Source organism: Octopus sinensis, linkage group LG3 (assembly GCF_006345805.1).
Source record: "Octopus sinensis linkage group LG3, ASM634580v1, whole genome shotgun sequence".
NCBI lineage: Eukaryota > Metazoa > Mollusca > Cephalopoda > Octopoda > Octopodidae > Octopus > Octopus sinensis.
Window position 1 is genome coordinate 128,703,937 of NC_042999.1, and position 20,328 is coordinate 128,724,264.

The following is a 20,328-nucleotide window of genomic DNA, read 5'->3' on the forward strand; positions in this document are numbered from 1 at the left end:
GAAGAGTTTACCACGCGGTAACGTACGATCTACTCTCCCTAGTATTGGTTCCGTGTACCGGTTTGTTCAGTTCGATGAATTATTGTCGTTACGTTTCGCTGGTTTGAGGACACTTGTATTGACTGAGGGTATTGTAACTAAAAGTATATTTTTATTCTGAAAACGGCATAATTTTTTTTTAATGTTTAATAGTTATGTATTTACTTCTTTAATAAAGATATTTATATTTATTGCCCTTGATCGTCTGTGCCCTTCTAACAGGTGCAGGGATAAATACGATTGTTGCTTTCGAAATCGTGAATAAGGCGAGGGAACAGTGGATGGAATACAGGAATATCTTTACTGCTTCATCTTTAATAATAGAAAGAAGACAGTGGAATCGTATTTCCATGTATCTAAACATGGAGTTTCGATGTAGTCTCTACGCGATCTTTAACATTAGCAGCTAAATCTTCTTCAATTTAAAGCGTTTTTACAAAAGAGCAGACACATTAGATAGTATAATCGCAGATACACTACAACTGAAAAATGGGATATTCATGATTGGACAGGTTCGATCATTTGCTGTTTCGAACCTAACCTGGGACTAAGGCATAAGTCTGATTAGTTTTTTTGTTTATATATATATATAATTCCATTCACATCTATGATGCATTATAGGAATATATCCCTATGCAGTAATGCAGTGCTGTTTTTGTTATCGACTTCTGGCAATATGAAAAGCAGGGTCAACTTCGGTGGGGTTTGAACTCAGAACGTTAAAGGTTAGATATTGTGGTCGGCGCTTTAATGATTCTCCGAATCTCGGATAATACGATATATTATAAAGTGTAGTTGATGTACAGTTTAGCTCACGAGATGCATTTTTACGATGAAATCATTTATTAATAAAGATATTAAGTTGCAAGTTATATTCCTTTATTTACGTTTATATAGTTAATTGCCTGTTGTTATTATGTAGCCCCAGATCAGCTCTGATTGAGCAAATCTGGGACGTAAGTGATTGTTATTGAAGTTCTTCAACAAATACCGATCACAAGGATTTTGTATCGATGTTCTGAAAGACAATTCCACTGTAGATTTCTATTTCTACACTTCGATTTTCTATTGTCCTTGAAAACATTAACGAAAACAATGTATTATTGACCTTGACATTCGCAAAGCATTTGAACTTAGTTTTATATAATTGTCATCAAGCGATGTCTTATAGGAATGTTTTCCTTTTGTGTCCACCACTCAGCTTGACTCTCTGAGTGATATATCTTTGAGTGAGAGGTTGTACTCAGTTTTAATCTTGGATTTGCAGCTGTTATAATTACATACTGCCTTTATTCAGTGTTTGGTTGTTATTACTGGCTACCTTTATTCAACATTTGGTTGTTCGCTGCTGTTTGGTACACTTTTGAGGGCCACTTTTGTAAAGATGTGATTTAAGTTTTGTGGGGCCTGTCTATGTCAGTGTTTTACATACTCCTTAAATACGAGTTCTAGTGTAATACAGTATTTTTTCCCAGAAATTTTTCATTATACTCTGCAACAGCCTCCAGTCTTTTACTAACGTATTCATATGCTAGAAATAACAGCCAAATCTCACAAAACTGCGATAACATAATGAAAGAAATATGTAATCAATCCACTCACCTTTCTGCAAAGATTTCTTTGAGAGTAATTTCCCGCAATAATATAACAAAGTAATTCCCGTAAAATTAAAGTTGTTTTTTTTTATTAACTTTTTTTCGAATTTTTTTTCAATCTACATGGGAAAATACGGAGATTAAGAATATGAAAAAAAATAAACACAAATTCAAATTTTAATTTCAAATTTTTTAATGAAAAACTCCGACCCAAAATTCCACCCTATTCCCTTCCCTCTCCGTCATCTAAAAGTGAAAATGAACAGTTGTTTTGTCTGTTTCTGTATGCGTTATAGTGAAACAGTTAAAGGATCACGGCAGCGCCCGGTCACTAAAAGGTAAAAAAAAAAAAAAGTCTGATAGGTGTTCATTATGTTATCGCAGTTTTGTGAGATTTGGCTGATATTTCTAGCATGTGGGTAGCCTGCTTGAAGGCCAAGGCCGTAGAATTGGGGGTTAATATAGGGCGTTACGATTATCAGAAAATCAAAAAAAAAATGTGTGTAATAGGTGTAAAACAACTTCCTATGAACGAATATGAAAAAAAAAATTCGCGCACGCGAAAGGGGAGTGGGGGAGAGGCCTCGGAAAATTCACATCAGGAAGTTCCGAAAGCGTCTGAGGGGCTGACCCGGGCACCAAAACAAAAAAAAAATAGTGTAATATGTGTAAAACAACTTGCTCTAAACGAATATGACAAAAAAAATGCGCTCTCGCGAAAGAGGGGTGGGGGAGAGGCCTCGGAAAATTTATATCGGGAATTTCCGAAAGCGTCTGAACCGGGCACAAAAACAAAAACAAAAACAGCGTAATAGGTGTAAAACAACTTGCTCTAAACGACTATCATGAAAAAAATGCGCGCTCGCGAAAGGGGGGTGGGGGAGAGGCTTCGGAAATTTCACATCTTCAGTCCACGGCCTTTAAACTAAGAAAAAATAGTGTAATTGGTGTAAAACTACTTGTTCTAAACGAGTATCAAGAACACACACTCACACATGAATCATAAAATCATATTTCGCAAAAAAAAATAAATAAAGAGAAGAAATTCTGGAAAAAGTGAAGAAATGTTGGATCTCCGCCATGTGAATCAAAATACGTGTCAGAAACATCTTGAAATACTACAGAAATTATGTTACGAAAATGATAATGTATACATACCTCTTTGAGTGGTCCATCAATAATGATGATAAAGAAATGAGTTGGATTTGAACTCAGAATATTGACTAACACAACTACATACTACAAGACTCAAAATATTCAGCCAAGTCACCACCCTTTAACTAGCAATAATAATAACATCAATAACATAACAGCCAAAAGATTTATTTGTTCTGAAAATAACAATCATAGTAAATAAATATGTTCTTTAATATTCACATTCATGTGCACAGTTAAACACACTTACATACAAACAGTCACGCATGCATAATACAGAACGGAACACATAAATGAAGGATGCATTACTTAGTATATATTACATCTAGAGAATTTTTATTAATAAGTCAAATATGCAAATTATAAAGATAATTAATTGCTTTACTAAACGGTGTTGTAAAGGTGAAAAAATAAATTTGGGAAAAAAATACACGCCAAAACTAATTAATAAAGGATAATTAGGGAAGGATTGACACAAAATAATAATTTTTTCTGTCTCTTTTTTTCTGATAAATGCATCTTAATAAGTGAGAAGAATTGCATATATCTGAACTATTTCAAAGAAAAGCATAAATTTAATGTTTAAAATAGCTTTAACCAAGGAATGAGATCCAACATTTCTTCACTTTTTCCAGAATTTCTTCTCTTTATTTATTTTTTTTTTTTTTGCGAAATATGTACAAAAATACGGAGTTTATGATTCATGTGTGAGTGTGTGTTCTTGATACTCGTTTAGAACAAGTAGTTTTACACCAATTACACTATTTTTTCTTAGTTTAAAGGCCGTGGACTGAAGATGTGAAATTTCCGAAGCCTCTCCCCCACCCCCCTTTCGCGAGCGCGCATTTTTTTCATGATAGTCGTTTAGAGCAAGTTGTTTTACACCTATTACGCTGATTTTGTTTTTGTTTTTGTGCCCGGTTCAGACGCTTTCGGAAATTCCCGATATAAATTTTCCGAGGCCTCTCCCCCACCCCTCTTTCGCGAGAGCGCATTTTTTTGTCATATTCGTTTAGAGCAAGTTGTTTTACACATATTACACTATTTTTTTTTTTGTTTTGGTGCCCGGGTCAGCTCCTCAGACGCTTTCGGAACTTCCCGATGTGAATTTTCCGAGGCCTCTCCCCCACTCCCCTTTCGCGTGCGCGAATTTTTTTTTTCATATTCGTTCATAGGAAGTTGTTTTACACCTATTACACACATTTTTTTTTTGATTTTCTGATAATCGTAACGCCCTATATTAACCGAATTGGGAGGGTGTTGGGGGTATTCTTTTACTTGTTTCAGTCATTTGACTGTGGCCATGCTGGAGCACCACCTTTTAGTCGAGCAAATTGACCCCAGGACTTACTCTTTGTAAGCCTAGTACTTATTCTATCGGTCTCTTTTTGCCGAACTGCTATGTTACAGGGACGTATGTCAAGCGATGTTCGGGGAACAGACACACACACACATATATATACATACATATATACGACGGGCTTCTTTCAGTTTCCGTCTACCATATCCACTCACAAAGCTTTGATCTGCCCGAGGCTATAGTAGAAGACACTTGCCCAAGGTGCCATGCAGTGGGACTGAACCCGAACCATGTGGTTGGTAAACAAGCTACTTACCACACAGCCACTCTATTTGAATTTTAAATGTTTACAGCAGAGGATAACTCAGTGGTTAAAGTGTCAGGCTCACAATCATGAGCTAGTGAGTTCAGTTGCCATAGTGGGCTGTTTGTTGTGTTCTTGAGCAAGACACTTTATTTCACATTGCTCCAGTTCACTCACTTGTAGAAATTAGTTGCAACGTCACTTGTGCCAAGCTGTATTGACATTTGCTTCTCCCTTGGATACTATTGGTGTCATGGAGAGGCTGGTATGCATGGGCAACTTCTGGCCTTCCATAAACAACCTTGCCTAGACTTGTGCCTTGGGAGGGGAACTTTCTAAGTGCAATCCCATAGTCATTTATGACCAAAAGGAGTTTTTATTTTTTACCCATTTTACAGCAGTAGAGAAGGATTCTCCATGTTTTAGATAATTCCTACTGTGACTTTTCTGGGGTTTTTTTTTTTCTATCTAAGACTACATTAACCATAGTGTCCTTCCTTTGTCAGTGGCAGCTCTACTTCTCTTTATTATATTGATGACTTTAGTAAATGTACCTTTTTTATGAATGAAACTTGCATATTGAATGAAGACTATTATGCAATAATTAAGAAAATATTTCAGATCTTAATTTCATTCTATGAATTAACAATAGTCAAAAGTTATTATAAATCCTTCTTATAACTTCTATCTTTGTATGTTTTAGATTAAAGATGCAGTCAAATAAATTACTGGCTAAATTCCTTTGTCCACATATAACCACTTGCTTGTCTACTCGAGTTCCAGCATCTTTTGTCCTTCCAACGATTGGAAACTATTTTCAAAGTTCTCAAAAGGATTACTTACAAGAATCAAGAGGTTTCAAATATAGCTCTGAATCTCAAAAACACGTTATTTTGAAGAAGCAATGTGGATCCTTATCAAGAATACCAAATGAAAACAATCGTCATTTCTCATTTTCTACACAGAAGATAGTCACTGCTGCACCTCAACATATCCAACCATATTTAAGACTCATACGCTTAGATAAACCAATTGGTAAAAAACGAAATTTTATATTCCTCTTGTCATATAGATTAAACTCATCTTGTTTTTATTCAAATTTGCATTCTCAAATTCTTTACAAATTTTCCATGTTATACCTCTTTAATATTTATCAGCTAGTGGTAAAAAGCTTGCTCCCCAATCACATGGTTCCATTTACATTCCCACTGCATGGCACCTTAGCCAAGTGTCTTCTACTCTGGTTTTGGGCCAACCAAAACCTTGTGAGTGAATTTGGTAAACAGAAACTGAAAGAAGCCCATCATGTATATATGTGTGTTTGTGTCTTTATGTCTGTGTTTGTCCCTCACCACTTGACAATCGTTGTTGGTGTGTTTATATCCCTGTAACTTAGCAGTTTGGCAAAAAGAGACTGCTAGAATAAGTACCTAGCTTTTAAAAAAATAAGTTATGGGGTTGATTTGTTTGATTAAAACCCTTCAAGACAGTGCCCCAGCATGACCATAGTCAAATGACTGAAACAAGTCCCAAAAATACTAACAAACAAACTTTTCCATAAAAATTATTTCAATGTTCTTATATTTTCAGGAACATGGCTATTATACTGGCCTTGCACTTGGAGTATAGCTATGGCTGCTACACCTGGTCATCTTCCAGACTTGAAAATGTTGACGTTATTTGGAGTTGGGGCATTAATAATGCGTGGAAGTGGTTGCATTATCAATGACATGTGGGATAGAGACTTTGATAAGAAAGTTAGTTTATTTTTGTCATTTGATTTTTGTTTTACCTAAAATAATGTGATGATGTTTTTGTTGACTATGTTGATATGTTTTGGAATCGTTAGAGCTGTGGCAGAGCAGAATCAGTAGAGTGCCAAACAAAATACTTGTGTACTTTTAGATTTTGTATTCAGTTCCCACTAGATTTGACTTTATCCTCGAAAATAAAAAAAACAAATAACAGATATGTATTTGAGACAGTTTGATCTGCTTTTTCCTCTGCATTTGTGAAGATTTTATATCTTATAAAGTTGAAACTCAACAATCTCTAGAAGTCAAGAAAGAGGAACATTAGAAAGCCTTAACTAAAGAAGTATCTTAATCAGGAATGGTTGAACATATATGATGCATGAGAAGAAAAACATATTCCACTGTTGTATGAAATTTTCATTATCACTTGACAGCTGCTGTGGAAAGTTATAAAAATCAAAGAAGCAATACATTATTGAAGAATAGAATCTGAGGAAACTAAGGAAGGTCTGTGTCTGCAAATAGTTGCTGATAACTCAATTAGTAAGCTCAGCTCTATATGGCTGTCTTTAATGAAATTAAATGACTTTGAAATGTAGAATTAATTGTACATGTGTCTGTAGAGTAGTGAACAAGAACATTATTACTCTTAGTTTAGAAATAAAGCTTCTTTGAATCTGGTTTGGTATTTGTACTCATCCAGGAATTAGATTGTTGGTGGCAAATGAGCATCAGATTGATTGAGACATAGTGTAGTTATAAATATTGGTTTCAAATTTTGGTACAAGGCCAGCAAGTTTGAGCAAGGGGGTAAATCAATTACATCAACCCTAGTGCATAACTGGTACTTATTTTATCAACCTCAAAAGGATGAAAGGTAAAGTCAACCTCAACAGAAAGTGTAGATGTAAAATAAATATTGATAACATTTTTTTTAAATTATAATCTTGTTGCTTATTCCAGTTTTGAAATACAATCATACAAAGATTAAAATGGTTTGTGTGCATAATGTAGATAAATTCTTGTTTCAGGTAACACGAACTGTGACACGACCTATAGCTGCTGGAGAAATAAGTCGTTTTGAAGCCCTTGTATTTCTTGGTTCTCAGTTAACACTAGGTCTGGCCATACTTCTTCAACTAAACTGGTACAGGTTAGTCTTCAGATTTTTTTCCTCTTCACAAGAGAAACAAATGTTCCAAATAAACTTTGGTTTCATTTAGTCAAAACTTTTCTTTCAGTAAGTGTCACAAGAACAAGGAGCCTTTCATTTCCATATACAATTTACCTAAGCAGATTTTCATGGTGGCTTAGTTGTAAGGTTCTGTCTACAAGATAACCTCACATACCCCAAAATTATGTTTTGCTGTTTAATCCTAGATCAATCCTGATTAAGGAGACCTTTTATCAAAAGAATCTCAGCTGTAACCATCTTATTCTTGAGGAGAACATAGCACTACATTATCCTTATTTAAGATAGTATAGTTAGTCTCTGAGCTCCTACAAAATGATGAGGGATGCTCTCCTCCATGCTCACATATACCAAACAGATTTTGTTGTGGTAGATTTTCTGCAGCTTCATACACTTCCTGTTGCTAACCCTCACCTGTTTCCAAAGACTGCAAATGAAGGATACTGCTTGTACGATGGTGACAATTGTTTACAACTATCACACGGTGTCATGGCAAGAAGACAGTAATACACACATACACATATAATACATATATATACAACATGTTACTTTCCATTTCCATCTACCAAATTCACTCACAAGGCTTGAGTCAGCATGGGGCTATAGTAGAAGACACTTGCCCTAAGTTGGGCTGAACCCTAAACCATATGGTTGAGAAGTACACTTCTTACCACATCTTTGGTAATAAAAATATAAATATGGAACTTAAATCTCCATTTTTAGTGAACTTTGTTTGAATTCAATCATTATCTGAAATTTCATTAAACATCCATATTTAGCAGATAATAAGAATTCCATAGTGTGCATTTTAATTCTATTTAAATAATGTTTGTGTCAGATTAATAATACTAAAGTGTTTGTGTCACATGTCGTATTGAGTTTGCTGTTAATTTCATTTTTCTATTCAGTGTTATTCTGGGAACAACCTCAATGCTGTTCGTAACAACATATCCACTAGCTAAACGTTTTACCTATTGGCCACAGATTGTACTGGGTAAGTATATTTTAATGCTTGTTCTATCATTTTACTTTGAATTTTTTCTAAGTTTGTCAACAGCAAGAGAGCCACCAGTTCTACTTTCTGTGTTTATGCTAAATTAATTCATCTCCTATTTATGGAACTATTTATACCTACCAGGAAAGCTTTTACTGGAAACTGCTGAATAAAACATTGGTTCCTATTACTAATAGACCAACAAAATAAGTACTGAGGTTGATTTGTTTCACTAAAACCCCTTCAAAGTGGTATCCCAACAGCATTGCTGCAATCCAATGACTGTAACAAGTAAAAAAAAGATACTGTTGCAATAACTTGTATCGTTGTTCTTCATGTGCAAGAGTTACATGATACCAAGATTAATTCTGTATGATTTTGTCTCAGCCTTATGCCAGATTAGTACTAGCATTTTGGTGCTGCCATGTTTTCATTTGTGTGTGTGTGTGTCAGTATTCCTATTCATATGTCTGTCCTAGTGTAAATTGAATCTGCTTGGAAATTGTATGCTTTCTCTTATCACTAGTCTTCTCTGAGACTCTGTAGCTTATCAGGCCAATGAGTCTTCTCCATCTGACAATCACCTAATTATATCACTATCATCATCAACATCTGTTTTTTCATGCTTGCATTGACTGAATGGATCTGTTCCAGTGCAGCACCTTACCATATGTGGTGGTCCTTCTTTATTCTAATACAAAACCACCAGTCTCTGTTATGTGCGACATGAGGGAAATGTGTCTTTATGCATTGATGTCTTTCTATTGCCAACTATTTTACAGCATGGACTATATTTTTTGTGCCACCAACATTAATGAGATTGTTGTAGCATAACTAAAGAGTAATCTTTACTATGTATCAGTTTTTATTTAGCGCTACTACCTCCTAAGCAGATAGCCTTTGCTGTGGCTTGCAGACTTCATCCACACTGCTTTCATTTTATCCTTTTGTGGCATGATTTTTACAATTGAAGGCATCCTATGCTATCAGCACTAGAGTGATTGTCTGCCAGAACTTTCTACTCTGTATGTTTTTGATTTTTTTGATATTTATTTAGATTTACTGCCATCTTTGATGAGTCTTCTTTGTTGCAGTCTGTGACATCTCCTGATTATAGTGGAACCTTTCTCATTTAATGTAGGGCTTGTTCACAGTTTATATATTTGTATATAGATGTGTTTATATGTATACATTTAACATCATCATCATTTTACATCTGTTATCCATGCTGCTATAAGCTAGGCAGGTCATTGCTGCTGTCTTTAATGAGTCAGATTACATCTCCCTTCTAAGTTTAATTTATGACTTAGTTTCTCTGACTGGATGTCCTGCTTAACTCCAGCCACTTCACAGAATGTAATGAATGCAGTTTTTCATGGCATCAGTACCACAAACAAGACTAAATGGTTCTCTTAACTCTCTCCACAATTTACACAATGTACCGGATACCTTTTTATCATGGCTCCAACATGAGAGAGTGGTGGATAGCAAAAGGTAGCTAAATAGTAAGATTGAAGAGTAGTAGTGGATGTATATATCAATCTATCTATCATATATATATAAATGAGAGAAAGAAAATGTAATTCATGAGACATTTTGATCTATCATGCACTGGTACCTCACAGGTGAGATGCTGTATAAACAATTTTGGTGCATTGTAGATGACTTGTCAAGTGGTAGCTTGTTTTTTTTATTTGCCATTTCACTTATATATATATGTGTATATATATATATATATATATATATATATATATATAATATATATATATATATATATATCCATACATGTGTGCACACACACAAACCAGACAGCTAAACTGTTATTACATTCTGTTACTAGGATGATAATATTTGTCATTACAACTGTGTAAGTGAGTGCATATATAACAAACAGAGACATATATGAACACATGAATTAATGGATTGTCAATATGTTTTCTATTTAAGGAATAACATTCAACTATGGTGCTCTGTTAGGTTGGTCAGCAGTGAGAGGTTCATGTGACTGGCCAGTTGTTCTCCCTTTGTATTTAAGCTGTGTTACTTGGACTCTTATATATGATACTATTTATGCTCACCAGGTAAGCTTTTCACTTATATATATATATATATCATCATCATCATTTAACATCTGCTTTCCATGTTGGCTTGGGTTGAACCTGTTAACGTGTAGGATGCACAAATGCATTATACACTTATATGATAGGTTTCCAGTTATGACATTTCACTCACAAGGTGTTGGTCAACCCAGAACTAATTGCCTGTAAAGTGAACACCTTAATTTAACAATCACACCTACACAGTATCAACTTTTCCATGTTTGCATGGGTCATGCAGACTTTGTTGAAGTTGATTTTCTATGGCCAGATGCCATTCCTGTTGCCAGCCCTCACTAGTTTCCAAGTAAGGTAATATTTCCCCATAACCAGACATGTTCACACAGAATATTGGAAACAAAGGTCACTTCCTGCATGACAGTAATGCCAGGGACAATAACATACAAGCACAAGCACACACACATGTATACATGTATATGATGAGCTTCCTTCAGTTACTGTCCACCATATCCACTCACAAGGCTTTGGTCAGCCTGAGACTATAGTAGAAGACACTTTTCCTAGATATTACACAGTGGGACTGAACTTGGACACATGCTTGGGAAGCAAACTTCTTACTTCACAGTCACACCTGTGCATATATATAGTTTGTTTGGGTTTTTTCGTGACACAAAAACATAACAGTACTCAATGCGATTTTGTGTTATCAATTTGTAGTTTGATACATGTTTAGGTGTAAAATAAACAGGAATAACTTTCCCAGGCAATAATTTTATTAACTCAACCCTTTAGTTGACGCTCCATATCAGCACAAGGATACAGGGTGGCATAGGTAGCCATAAGACCCTTTCTGAAGCGGTTTTTTTTTTACAGCTGGATAGCTCGTCACCAACAGTTTCTTATATATATATATATATATATATATATATATATATATATATATATATATATATATATATATATATATATATATTTTGCCTTTCAACCTTCTAGATACAGTAAAATAATTAACTGTCAAGAAATGGGGTTCATCTTAATTGACCATATCTGTATATTCTTACACTGACTTATGAATTTTTTTGCCTGTGTTAGAAATCAGTTACAAAGCAGAATTTGATAAATCCAATAGAAAATGTTTTATACTTTGTTTCTTTATATATCAGGACAAATCCGATGATATGAAGATTGGAGTGAAATCAACAGCATTAAAATTTGGTGACCAAACCAAGCAATGGTTAGCAGGCTCAAGTGTGTTTATGTTTGGTAACCTGGCTTTATCAGGTTATATGTGTGATCAGATATGGCCTTATTATACAGCACTTACCTTCACTATGCTGCATGTGGCAAACCAAGTAAGAAAAATGTTAATTCATATAATAATGCACATAGTAAAACTCAGGTTAATTCTTTACTTCATTGGAGACATATTATTGCATGTGTGTGAATGTAAGTAAATAAGTAGTAGTTAGATTGAAACATGATCGAGAATGTTGACCTAGTAAAACAATGCCTCCTCTCTCAATAAAAACTATGTTCCCCTTTCCACTAGAAAGTTTACTATGAGCAAGAGAGTCTTTATGATTAGCCACCCATTCAGAAATATGCTAATGATAATAGTCTCCTATATTCAACTGGAATTCAAGGACACAACTGAACATTTAATCTTCATATAGTATATCTGGAGTAAGTTCATTTGGTATGCTTTATCCCTTTTGTTTTAAAGCACCTAATGAAACATTTAGTGGTTTTACAATAAGTTGATCCTCCTGTGCAGTCTCTACTTACATCTAGGATAAGTTGATCACTTGAGATTTATGTATCTTTGCTACTGACTCGATGCAGTGCCAGTGATAGAGTGTGAATCAGTGGCTGTCAGGTTCTACCTGCTATAAATTCCATGTAACCTAGTACACAAATTATTTTAGTAATGAAAGTAGCTATTGCCATTCACCCACTGAGTGAAGAAGTGTAAGCACTCTCTAAGATTGTCAATAGCTGACATTTCCTTGGGAGGAAATAAATGCCACTCAGATATCTACTTATTGAAACACTACATAATGACAGTTAAGCTCAAATACAAAATCAGATCAATTGAGTAATGACTGGGAGAGTGAAGGGTTGCATTTCTTGCAATATAATCTTACATCCTTCTTGGGCCATTGATTTTGGATGGATGTCTGTTGTACTGATGCAATCATTCACTTTTCCTCTCTCCACAACTCTCTCTTTCTGTAGCATGTCTTTGTTGTTTGTTCCTTCTCAAGCCATGCCCGGCTCATAAAGGCCAGTTTCATTGGCATATAGGTTCCCTACTTAGACGGGATGCCGATCCGTCTCAGATGAGCAGTTAGATGCAGGAGGAAAGAGTGAGAGAAAGTTGTGGCAAAAGAGTCAGCAGAAGTTTGCCATTGCCTTCTGCCGGAGCCACATGCAACTTAGATTCCATAAACACGCACATCGCGCAGTCTGAGATTCAAACCCATGATCCCTCAACCACAGGTCCACTGCTGTAACCACTAAGCCATGTGCCTTCATGCAACATGTCTTAGATACACCAAAGCCATGAAGATTTATTACTTCAACATATTCTTGATTTAAAAATAACTTTAGAGATTAACCTTCAATATATGAGTGCAAGACTAAGTATAGATTCTTATCCAGGACTAAACTGCTTCATGACACATTAACATATTTTATGATCCTTTCATACTGGATTGATTATGATCCTATTTATCAATAGCTGTAGTTGTAATTGATCAATGTGTAGAGAAATCTTTTTCTGTGTTCTGATTGGGGAATATATTTATTGTAATGATAATAGTGATTGGTTATAATCAATGGCATTGATCATAGATTACAATAATACCTTATGACATATGTCAAATTTCAGAAAACCTTTTATTACTTAACAAAAATGATTCAGTTTGTTTTCATATAATTATTTTTTATTCTACTTTTGATGTAGATTTTTGTTTGTTTTTGCTTCATTTTTTGTTTAAATCAATTTAGTCAATTAATTTTATATTAATTATTGTCATTTTTTCCTTCCAGATTTATTCTGTAGATTTGAATAACCCAGCAGACTGTGCTAAGAAATTCTTGTCAAATGCAAAACTTGGAGCTGTGATGTTCTTTGGAATAACTCTTAGCAATCTTCTTAGAACAGTTTCATAGTAACTTATTCTTGATACCCAATTGTCTTTCTCCTGAAAGTTCGGCAGATAATACATATATCCATCTTTACATTGAACTTTTGAAAAACATCATCTTTTCATGAAAAAAGAGTTTAAACACAATATTCAATATACAAGAGAAAAGCAGACAACATTTTCCAATGCCCTCCAGAACTGAATTCACAATAAATATATATATATATATATATATATAAACTGCACCCAACATCAACCACAAAACCAGCAGTTAGAAAATGTGGAAGGCCCAACAGCAGAATCTGTGTCATCTTAGTAGAAGGTTCAGAATTTATACTAAAACAAGGCCATCAGTTCACCATTAGAACAAACTTCACCTGTGCATCAGAAAACTTAATTTACGTCTTAACATGCGCAGGCTGCAATAGGCAATATATAGGCCATACAAAAAATAACAGTAACAGGATGGCGGTGCATAAATCACAAATTAGAAACCCTGAATACCGGAAAATACCGGTTAGCGGACACATAGATAGATGTGCTGCAAATGAAAATCCGAAATTTACAACTTACCCACTTTACAAATTCAGTGACAGTGTAACCTTCACGCAACGCCAAAATAAAGAACTTTATTTCATCAAAAAATTTAGACCAAGTTTGAACACCCTGGGCCAGGAATATTAAAACAAAACATTGGTCTTCTGAAAAAGAAAAAACGAAACTCTACCACAACCACTACGACTGCTCCCACTAGCACTACCACTACTACAACCACCGTGGTCACTGTTACTACGGCCACAGTGAGAGAATTAAAATAGTGGAGGTGGGGGCAATTACAATTTCTCAGATCCTTAAACAGTCACTCCTGCTTAGGGAAGGAAAAATTTATAAAAAGATTTTTTTCTCTGCGAACAGATCTGATTTTGATTAGTCAAAAAATTGATGACATTTTACCTCAGTAGTCAAGCTTGTCGCCATGCTTGATTGGTTTCCTTACAAGATACAGTTATGGGTCAGGTCTAATTCTGATTCGTTAAAAAATTGATGACATTTTTCTTCCGTGGTCAAACTAGCCGTTCTGCAAGGTTAGCCACCTAACAGGATACCCATACCAACCAGGGACCATTACACTAAGGAACTAATATACAGGATCGATGAATTTATCCACAGGATTAGATGGGAAATATTTAACCATGAGAAAAATCTCACAAAAGTGAACTACGAAGACAATAACGACCACGATTACACTAGAATAAGAAGTAATTATGAAGAAATAATTGAACTCACTAGAAATACTTTCAAATCAAGAAAATCACCACCACCAAACAAATACTTGGATAACTTCAAGCAGGACTTATGGAACACCATTAGGAGTATTAAATTCAAGAACCATCCACTAAGGAATAACCCATACCAAAGGAAATTATAAGAACTCTTAAGAGTAAAACTTACCATGAGTTATTACTTAAGGAAATCACAAAAAAAATATAGGGTTGTACCTTTTGAGGTAGTAAGTACACAATATGATAATAGAGTATATATTGGGGCTACTAAGAATAATTTGAAACAGAGACTAAATTATCACAGATATACTTTTAAAAATAGGAATAGGATTAATTCTACAGGGTTAAGTGCATATATATGGGAGCTTAAGGACAAAAAATCAATTATAATTTGCAATGGAAAATACTTATATCTGCACCAGCGTATAATAATAGGAATAAAAAAATGCTCATTATGCATTAATGAGATTTTTTTTATAATTAGGGCTACTTTACCAATTATTAACAATCTTAAGGAACGAAATGTTTCATGCCTTCATAGACTGGCATATACTTTCTCTAGATACAAATAATACGTAGTTCTAAATACCCTTTCAAATAGATGTAAATAGTTGTTAATAGCTTTTTTACTTTATTATATTTAGGAATACAAAATTGTAAAGGGTTATGGGCATATTATTTTTTGTATATCTATGCATAAGTGTATAATATGTATAATATATGTATTTGTATATGAATGTGTTTATATATTTTGATCTGAGTGTTTTTTGTGTGTACATATTTGTATTTTTTATATACTGGTACTTGTGTGTAAATATATCTTTATATTTATGTATATTGATATGTATTTACTTTTGGCTTTTAGTATATATATCTTGAAATGGCACAAAATGCTGGGAAGAAAATTACAGGAAGTGGAACTTACAAACTGATACATGCTGTTAAATATAAGTTATCTCGCTCTGTAACCACACAAAGAATCTTTATAGATCCAGGAAGCAAATGAGCTGTTATACATGAATAAGGCAATTCATAATACCTTATAAAATAAAGGATTTAATCACTACAGAAGAAAAGACTTATGGTAAGAAGTTTGTTTTCCAACCACATGGTTTCAGGTTCAGTCCCACTGTATAGCACCTTAGGCAAGTGTCTTCTGCTATAGCTTTGGGCTGACCAAAGCCTTGTGAGTGAATTTGGTAGACGGAAACTGAAAGAAGCCCATCATATATATATATATATATATATATATGTGTGTGTGTATGTATGTATGTGCATGTAGTGAAGGCTTAGTGATTAGGGTATTTGGCTCACAATCATTAGGTTGTGTGTTCAATTCCAGGCGACGCATTTTGTCCTTGAGTAAGTCACTTTATTTCACATTTCCCCAGTCCACTCACCTAGCAAAAATTAGTACCTGTATTTCAAAGGACCAGCTTTGTCATGTACTGTGTCATGCTAAATCTCCCTGAGAACTACATTCAGGGTACACGAGTCTGTTGAATACTCAGCCACATGAACATTAATTTCACAAGCAGGCTGTTCCATTGATTGGATCAACTTGAACCCCTCTTGTCATAACCAATGGAGTACCAGTGTATACATATGTGTCTTTGAAATTTGTGTTTACATTCCCATAACTAAGTGGTTCAGCAAAAGAGACCAATAGAATATGTACCAGGCTTTAAAAAAAGTATGAGAGTTGATTTATTCAACTGAAAACCCTTCAAGGTAGTGCCCCAGTATGGCTACAGTCTAATGAGTGAAACATGTAAAGGATACAAGATACCATCAGAACATGTTTTTAACTATTTGAAATACTAAATTCATAACAATAATTAATCTTTCCTAGAAATGTTAGAGAAATAGATGTATTTAAAATAGCCACAGGTTTGTCTGTGTAATTAAGAAGTTTGCATCTTCGTCACGAGGTTTCAGTTCAGGTTCAGTTCCACTATGTGGCACCTTGGGCATGTATCTTTTACTACAACCCAAGATCAAACAAATCCATTTATGTATGTGTGTCTTTGTTTACATCTGCTGCTCACTTATTCAAAAATCACAATGTTCACATGGTGCTCCGTTGGCATTTCTTTCGTCAATAAATTGCCTGCTTACTTTATTGCTTTGCAGTTATGTTGAAAAAGTGATCCCTTTCTTGAAAAACAGGTAAAGGTTAGTATCAGGAATGGTATCCAGCCTCAATAACACAATTGTCTAACATGAAAAAATTTGTAAAACAAAGGAGTGAAGATGAGAATCAAAATTGATGTTTGTCCAACCCATGACAGCATGGAAAACAGACATTAAATGATCCCATGCCAGTGGCATGTAAACGGCACCCAGCACACTGTAAATTTGTTGGCATTATGAAGGGCATCCAACCAAAAAAAACATGCCAAAACAGACAAGTGGAGCCTGGACAGCTTTCTGACTGGCCATCTCCTGTCAAACCATCCATCCCATACCAGCATGGAAAACGAGTGTTAAATGATGATGGTGTTAGTGATCCCTTAGAATACTTGTTGACCTAGAAAGGAATGAACACAAAGCTGTAACAGACCAAGAAGTACTTCATAAAGTCACAGCATGTGGCAAGGCTCACCCACAATTATAACTAAAGAAATCAAAACAACAGAAAATGTTACACAAAATTTTATTTAATGATACAAAAAATAAATAAACAAGTTTTTCCCCCTCAACAAGATACATATGTAACTCCCTTTCTGTTTATCACCCACAATTTTGACTGTTTAAAAATAGTTTTCTTCTATGTCAGGTTGCTTGTTGAAGACCTTGTTGAAGCAATTCTAACATAACAGGATATATGTCGGCAAACTTCTTGCCCTGACGACATTTAACTTGCTGTACATAGGCTTCCAGTGCGCCTCTGTAAAAGATAATGAAAATATCACCCTATAGCATCATTCAGATTGAAGGTGTTAATATTTATTCTGAAATCCATCAAAAATGGTAAAAGTATTCAGTTTACACACACATGTAGGTAGCATCATCATTTTATCTGTCATACCTAACTTGTCAAGATCTTGGGATTACTTCAGTTCAAGACTTCCTACTCTCTTCTACTACTTCATGGTACTTAATCCTACCAATATGAATCATACTATTCTTCTCCTCATCAGCATCAGGAAATAATCAATTTTTGGCAGCTTTTAGCCTCTTAAATACATTTCAATGTATTTCCCATGATGTGGAAGACAGTTATAGGTCACAGTAAACATCATGTAAAAGAGTTACGTAGATATCTTCTTAACTTTTACAAATCCATTCAATGTTTTCAAATAAAATACCCAACAATAGAAAATATTTAATTTCACTATAAAATGAAAATTTATCCAGATATTGAAATGATCTAAAGTCAGTAAAATAGGTATTAGCAAACTTTTAGGGGACAAATTGGGAATATTTTTATGCCTTACAGGCTAAGGTTAATAAAAAATTAAACTATAATCATACTAAGCAATAGACATGACTTGTTTAATTACTTTAATATTTTACATTATAAGACTATGTACCTTGACAAGCATCCCTATAATATATATTTCAAAGTTTGGCACAAGACCAGCAATTTCAGGGGAGGGGCTAAGTAAGTTACATTGACTCCGGTGATCAACTAGTATTTATTTTACCAACCCTGAAAAGATGAAAGGCAAAGTCGACCTCAGTGGAATTTGAACTCAGAGTGTGAAAATAGACGAAATGCCTCTAAGCATTTCGCTGAGAGTGCTAACGATTCTGCCAGCTTGACACCTTAAATTTCCTTGTAATATCACTCAATGAGGACTATGAAATTCTGGTGGGAAGAAGACCCTATAATCAGACTGCAGTTCAAATTTTGTGTTCTTGTATTCAAAACTGACTGGAAACGGTTAGCCAATTCAACATAATTCAACTTCAAAAACGTTTTTTTACATAAATATTATGTGCTAAATGCTAAACTCTTAAAAGTTGATCTAGGTTTCCCATTTGTACTAGTCTTTTGATCTGGCAGAAGTTCTTCAATAATGCAATCAGAAGGATTTTGAAAAAAAATTTTTAATGCCTTCACATTTTCAATGAGATATGAAAAACACTGTTGAAACTATAGATAGGCAAGTGAATATGTTGATATTTTTAAATTGTGGCACCAGCCAGTTTACTTGCTTTCTGCAACAGATAAGTAAACTCTTTTACTGTCATTTCCTCATTTATTAACAACATATGAGACACTGTTGCTCTATTCATTTAGGAACATGAAAATATGTAAAATCTCCCACCTAGGGAAAATTTTTCCTATATTAATATAAAACACTACTTCATTTAAAGCCACTGCACATAACCTTTTGCTCCATTTTCAATACTATATTTTTTTGCTTACCACAGACATACAGAAAACAAAGAACTTACATGCAACATCACATATCCAATGAATTTGCCGAGCCATGGGTCAGAGTTCATGGTTTGCTGACCCATGAATTATTAGAAAAGGAAATTACACACTTAGAAATGCACAAAAGAAACTTACTTAATAAATGTGAGTCTATCTTTTTCTGATGTGTGATTATCTAACCATTGGGAATAATAACTCACTGACCAGTCAGCATTCTGAAACAGAAGTAATTAATTACTGGTAAAGTTGATGACTTAATATATTTAATTTTGCTTTTAAAAGATTGAGAAACATTTTATATTACTCCATAACAAAAGACAGCTCACCTGAAAGTTTAAAACAAATGGCAAATTTGCACTTTGGCATAAAATAGAGGGATTATTTATCAATAATATAAATATGCTAACTTTTTGTTTTTGTACATACCTGTTGTGTGCGTCACACTTACTTCAAAGAAGTGGCAATGTGAGAGAGAGAAAGGGAGAGTGAGAGTGAAAGAGACTGAGTGGTGACAGCGTTTTGTCTTTTTAAATGTTTCAGAGAGGACATAAGACAGACAGAAAGAGAGTGAAAGAGACAGTCAGTGAGTGATGACAGCATTCATCACAAGAGAAGTAGATACATATACACATTGTTAAATCAAAAGCAGGAGGGAAAAGGGACACAAAGGAAATGAAAGAGAAAGTGAGAGAGGCAATAGATACATAAATCCAAAGAAAAGTTCATACATAGATACATATACACAGCAAGTATTGGATGTCAATTACACTTTTCATTATCACATGAGGATAAAATTAACACACAAACGGCTGTGTACTCCACAGACATGCATAACATTAACGTAGGTCTCAGGGAGATTCAGCCTCACACAGAATATGACGAGGCTGGCCCCTTTTAATTACAGCTACAACATATATATACATATGAGAGAGGAGTGAGTGGTGTTTGTTTTGTTTTCAACCGCAGCAAATAAACAAAAACTGTCTAATACATTGTATATGTATTTCTATTGAATCATTTTGGACATTTATTGAAAAATTGAAAGAGAAAGAGCTTGAAGACAACTAAAACAATTCCAGTCAATTTCTTTATTAACCATGAGGTTGAGAAAAAGAG

At 34.4% G+C, this 20,328-nt stretch overlaps 2 protein-coding genes and 1 long non-coding RNA gene across 7 annotated transcripts in view; 2 read left to right on the forward strand and 1 right to left on the reverse strand.

Annotated features, from left to right (window-relative positions):
- Positions 1-20,328, forward strand: part of LOC115209718 (4-hydroxybenzoate polyprenyltransferase, mitochondrial) — a 21,181-nt gene continuing 853 nt past the window's right edge. Inside the window, exons 1-9 of one of the 5 annotated variants that reach the window (XM_029778213.2) lie at positions 1-128; positions 5,097-5,428; positions 5,984-6,150; positions 7,179-7,300; positions 8,248-8,333; positions 10,281-10,414; positions 11,554-11,742; positions 13,442-13,563; positions 18,404-19,353. In XM_029778213.2, the coding sequence (XP_029634073.1) occupies positions 5,104-5,428; positions 5,984-6,150; positions 7,179-7,300; positions 8,248-8,333; positions 10,281-10,414; positions 11,554-11,742; positions 13,442-13,563; position 18,404 (1,146 nt within the window). In that variant the 5' untranslated portion in view covers positions 1-128; positions 5,097-5,103 and the 3' untranslated portion in view covers positions 18,405-19,353. Of the gene's footprint in view, positions 144-5,096; positions 5,429-5,983; positions 6,151-7,178; positions 7,301-8,247; positions 8,334-10,280; positions 10,415-11,553; positions 11,743-13,441; positions 13,864-18,403; positions 19,354-20,328 lie in introns of those variants that run through there. The other 4 variants (XM_036501306.1, XM_036501307.1, XM_036501305.1 and 1 more) reach the window with 4 other exon arrangements.
- On the forward strand, positions 14,240-17,381 carry LOC118762568. Its single transcript, XR_004998321.1, has 3 exons — positions 14,240-15,049; positions 15,688-15,906; positions 16,956-17,381. It is a non-coding gene; the product is annotated as an uncharacterized LOC118762568 (long non-coding RNA).
- The window catches only part of LOC115209126 (conserved oligomeric Golgi complex subunit 5), a 27,494-nt gene continuing 24,628 nt past the window's right edge, over positions 17,463-20,328 (reverse strand). The window contains exons 22-23 of the mRNA XM_036501304.1: positions 19,348-19,427; positions 17,463-17,712 (exon numbers count right to left, since the gene is read on the reverse strand). Of these exons, the coding sequence (XP_036357197.1) occupies positions 17,598-17,712; positions 19,348-19,427 (195 nt within the window). The 3' untranslated portion in view covers positions 17,463-17,597. The remainder of the gene's footprint in view (positions 17,713-19,347; positions 19,428-20,328) is intronic.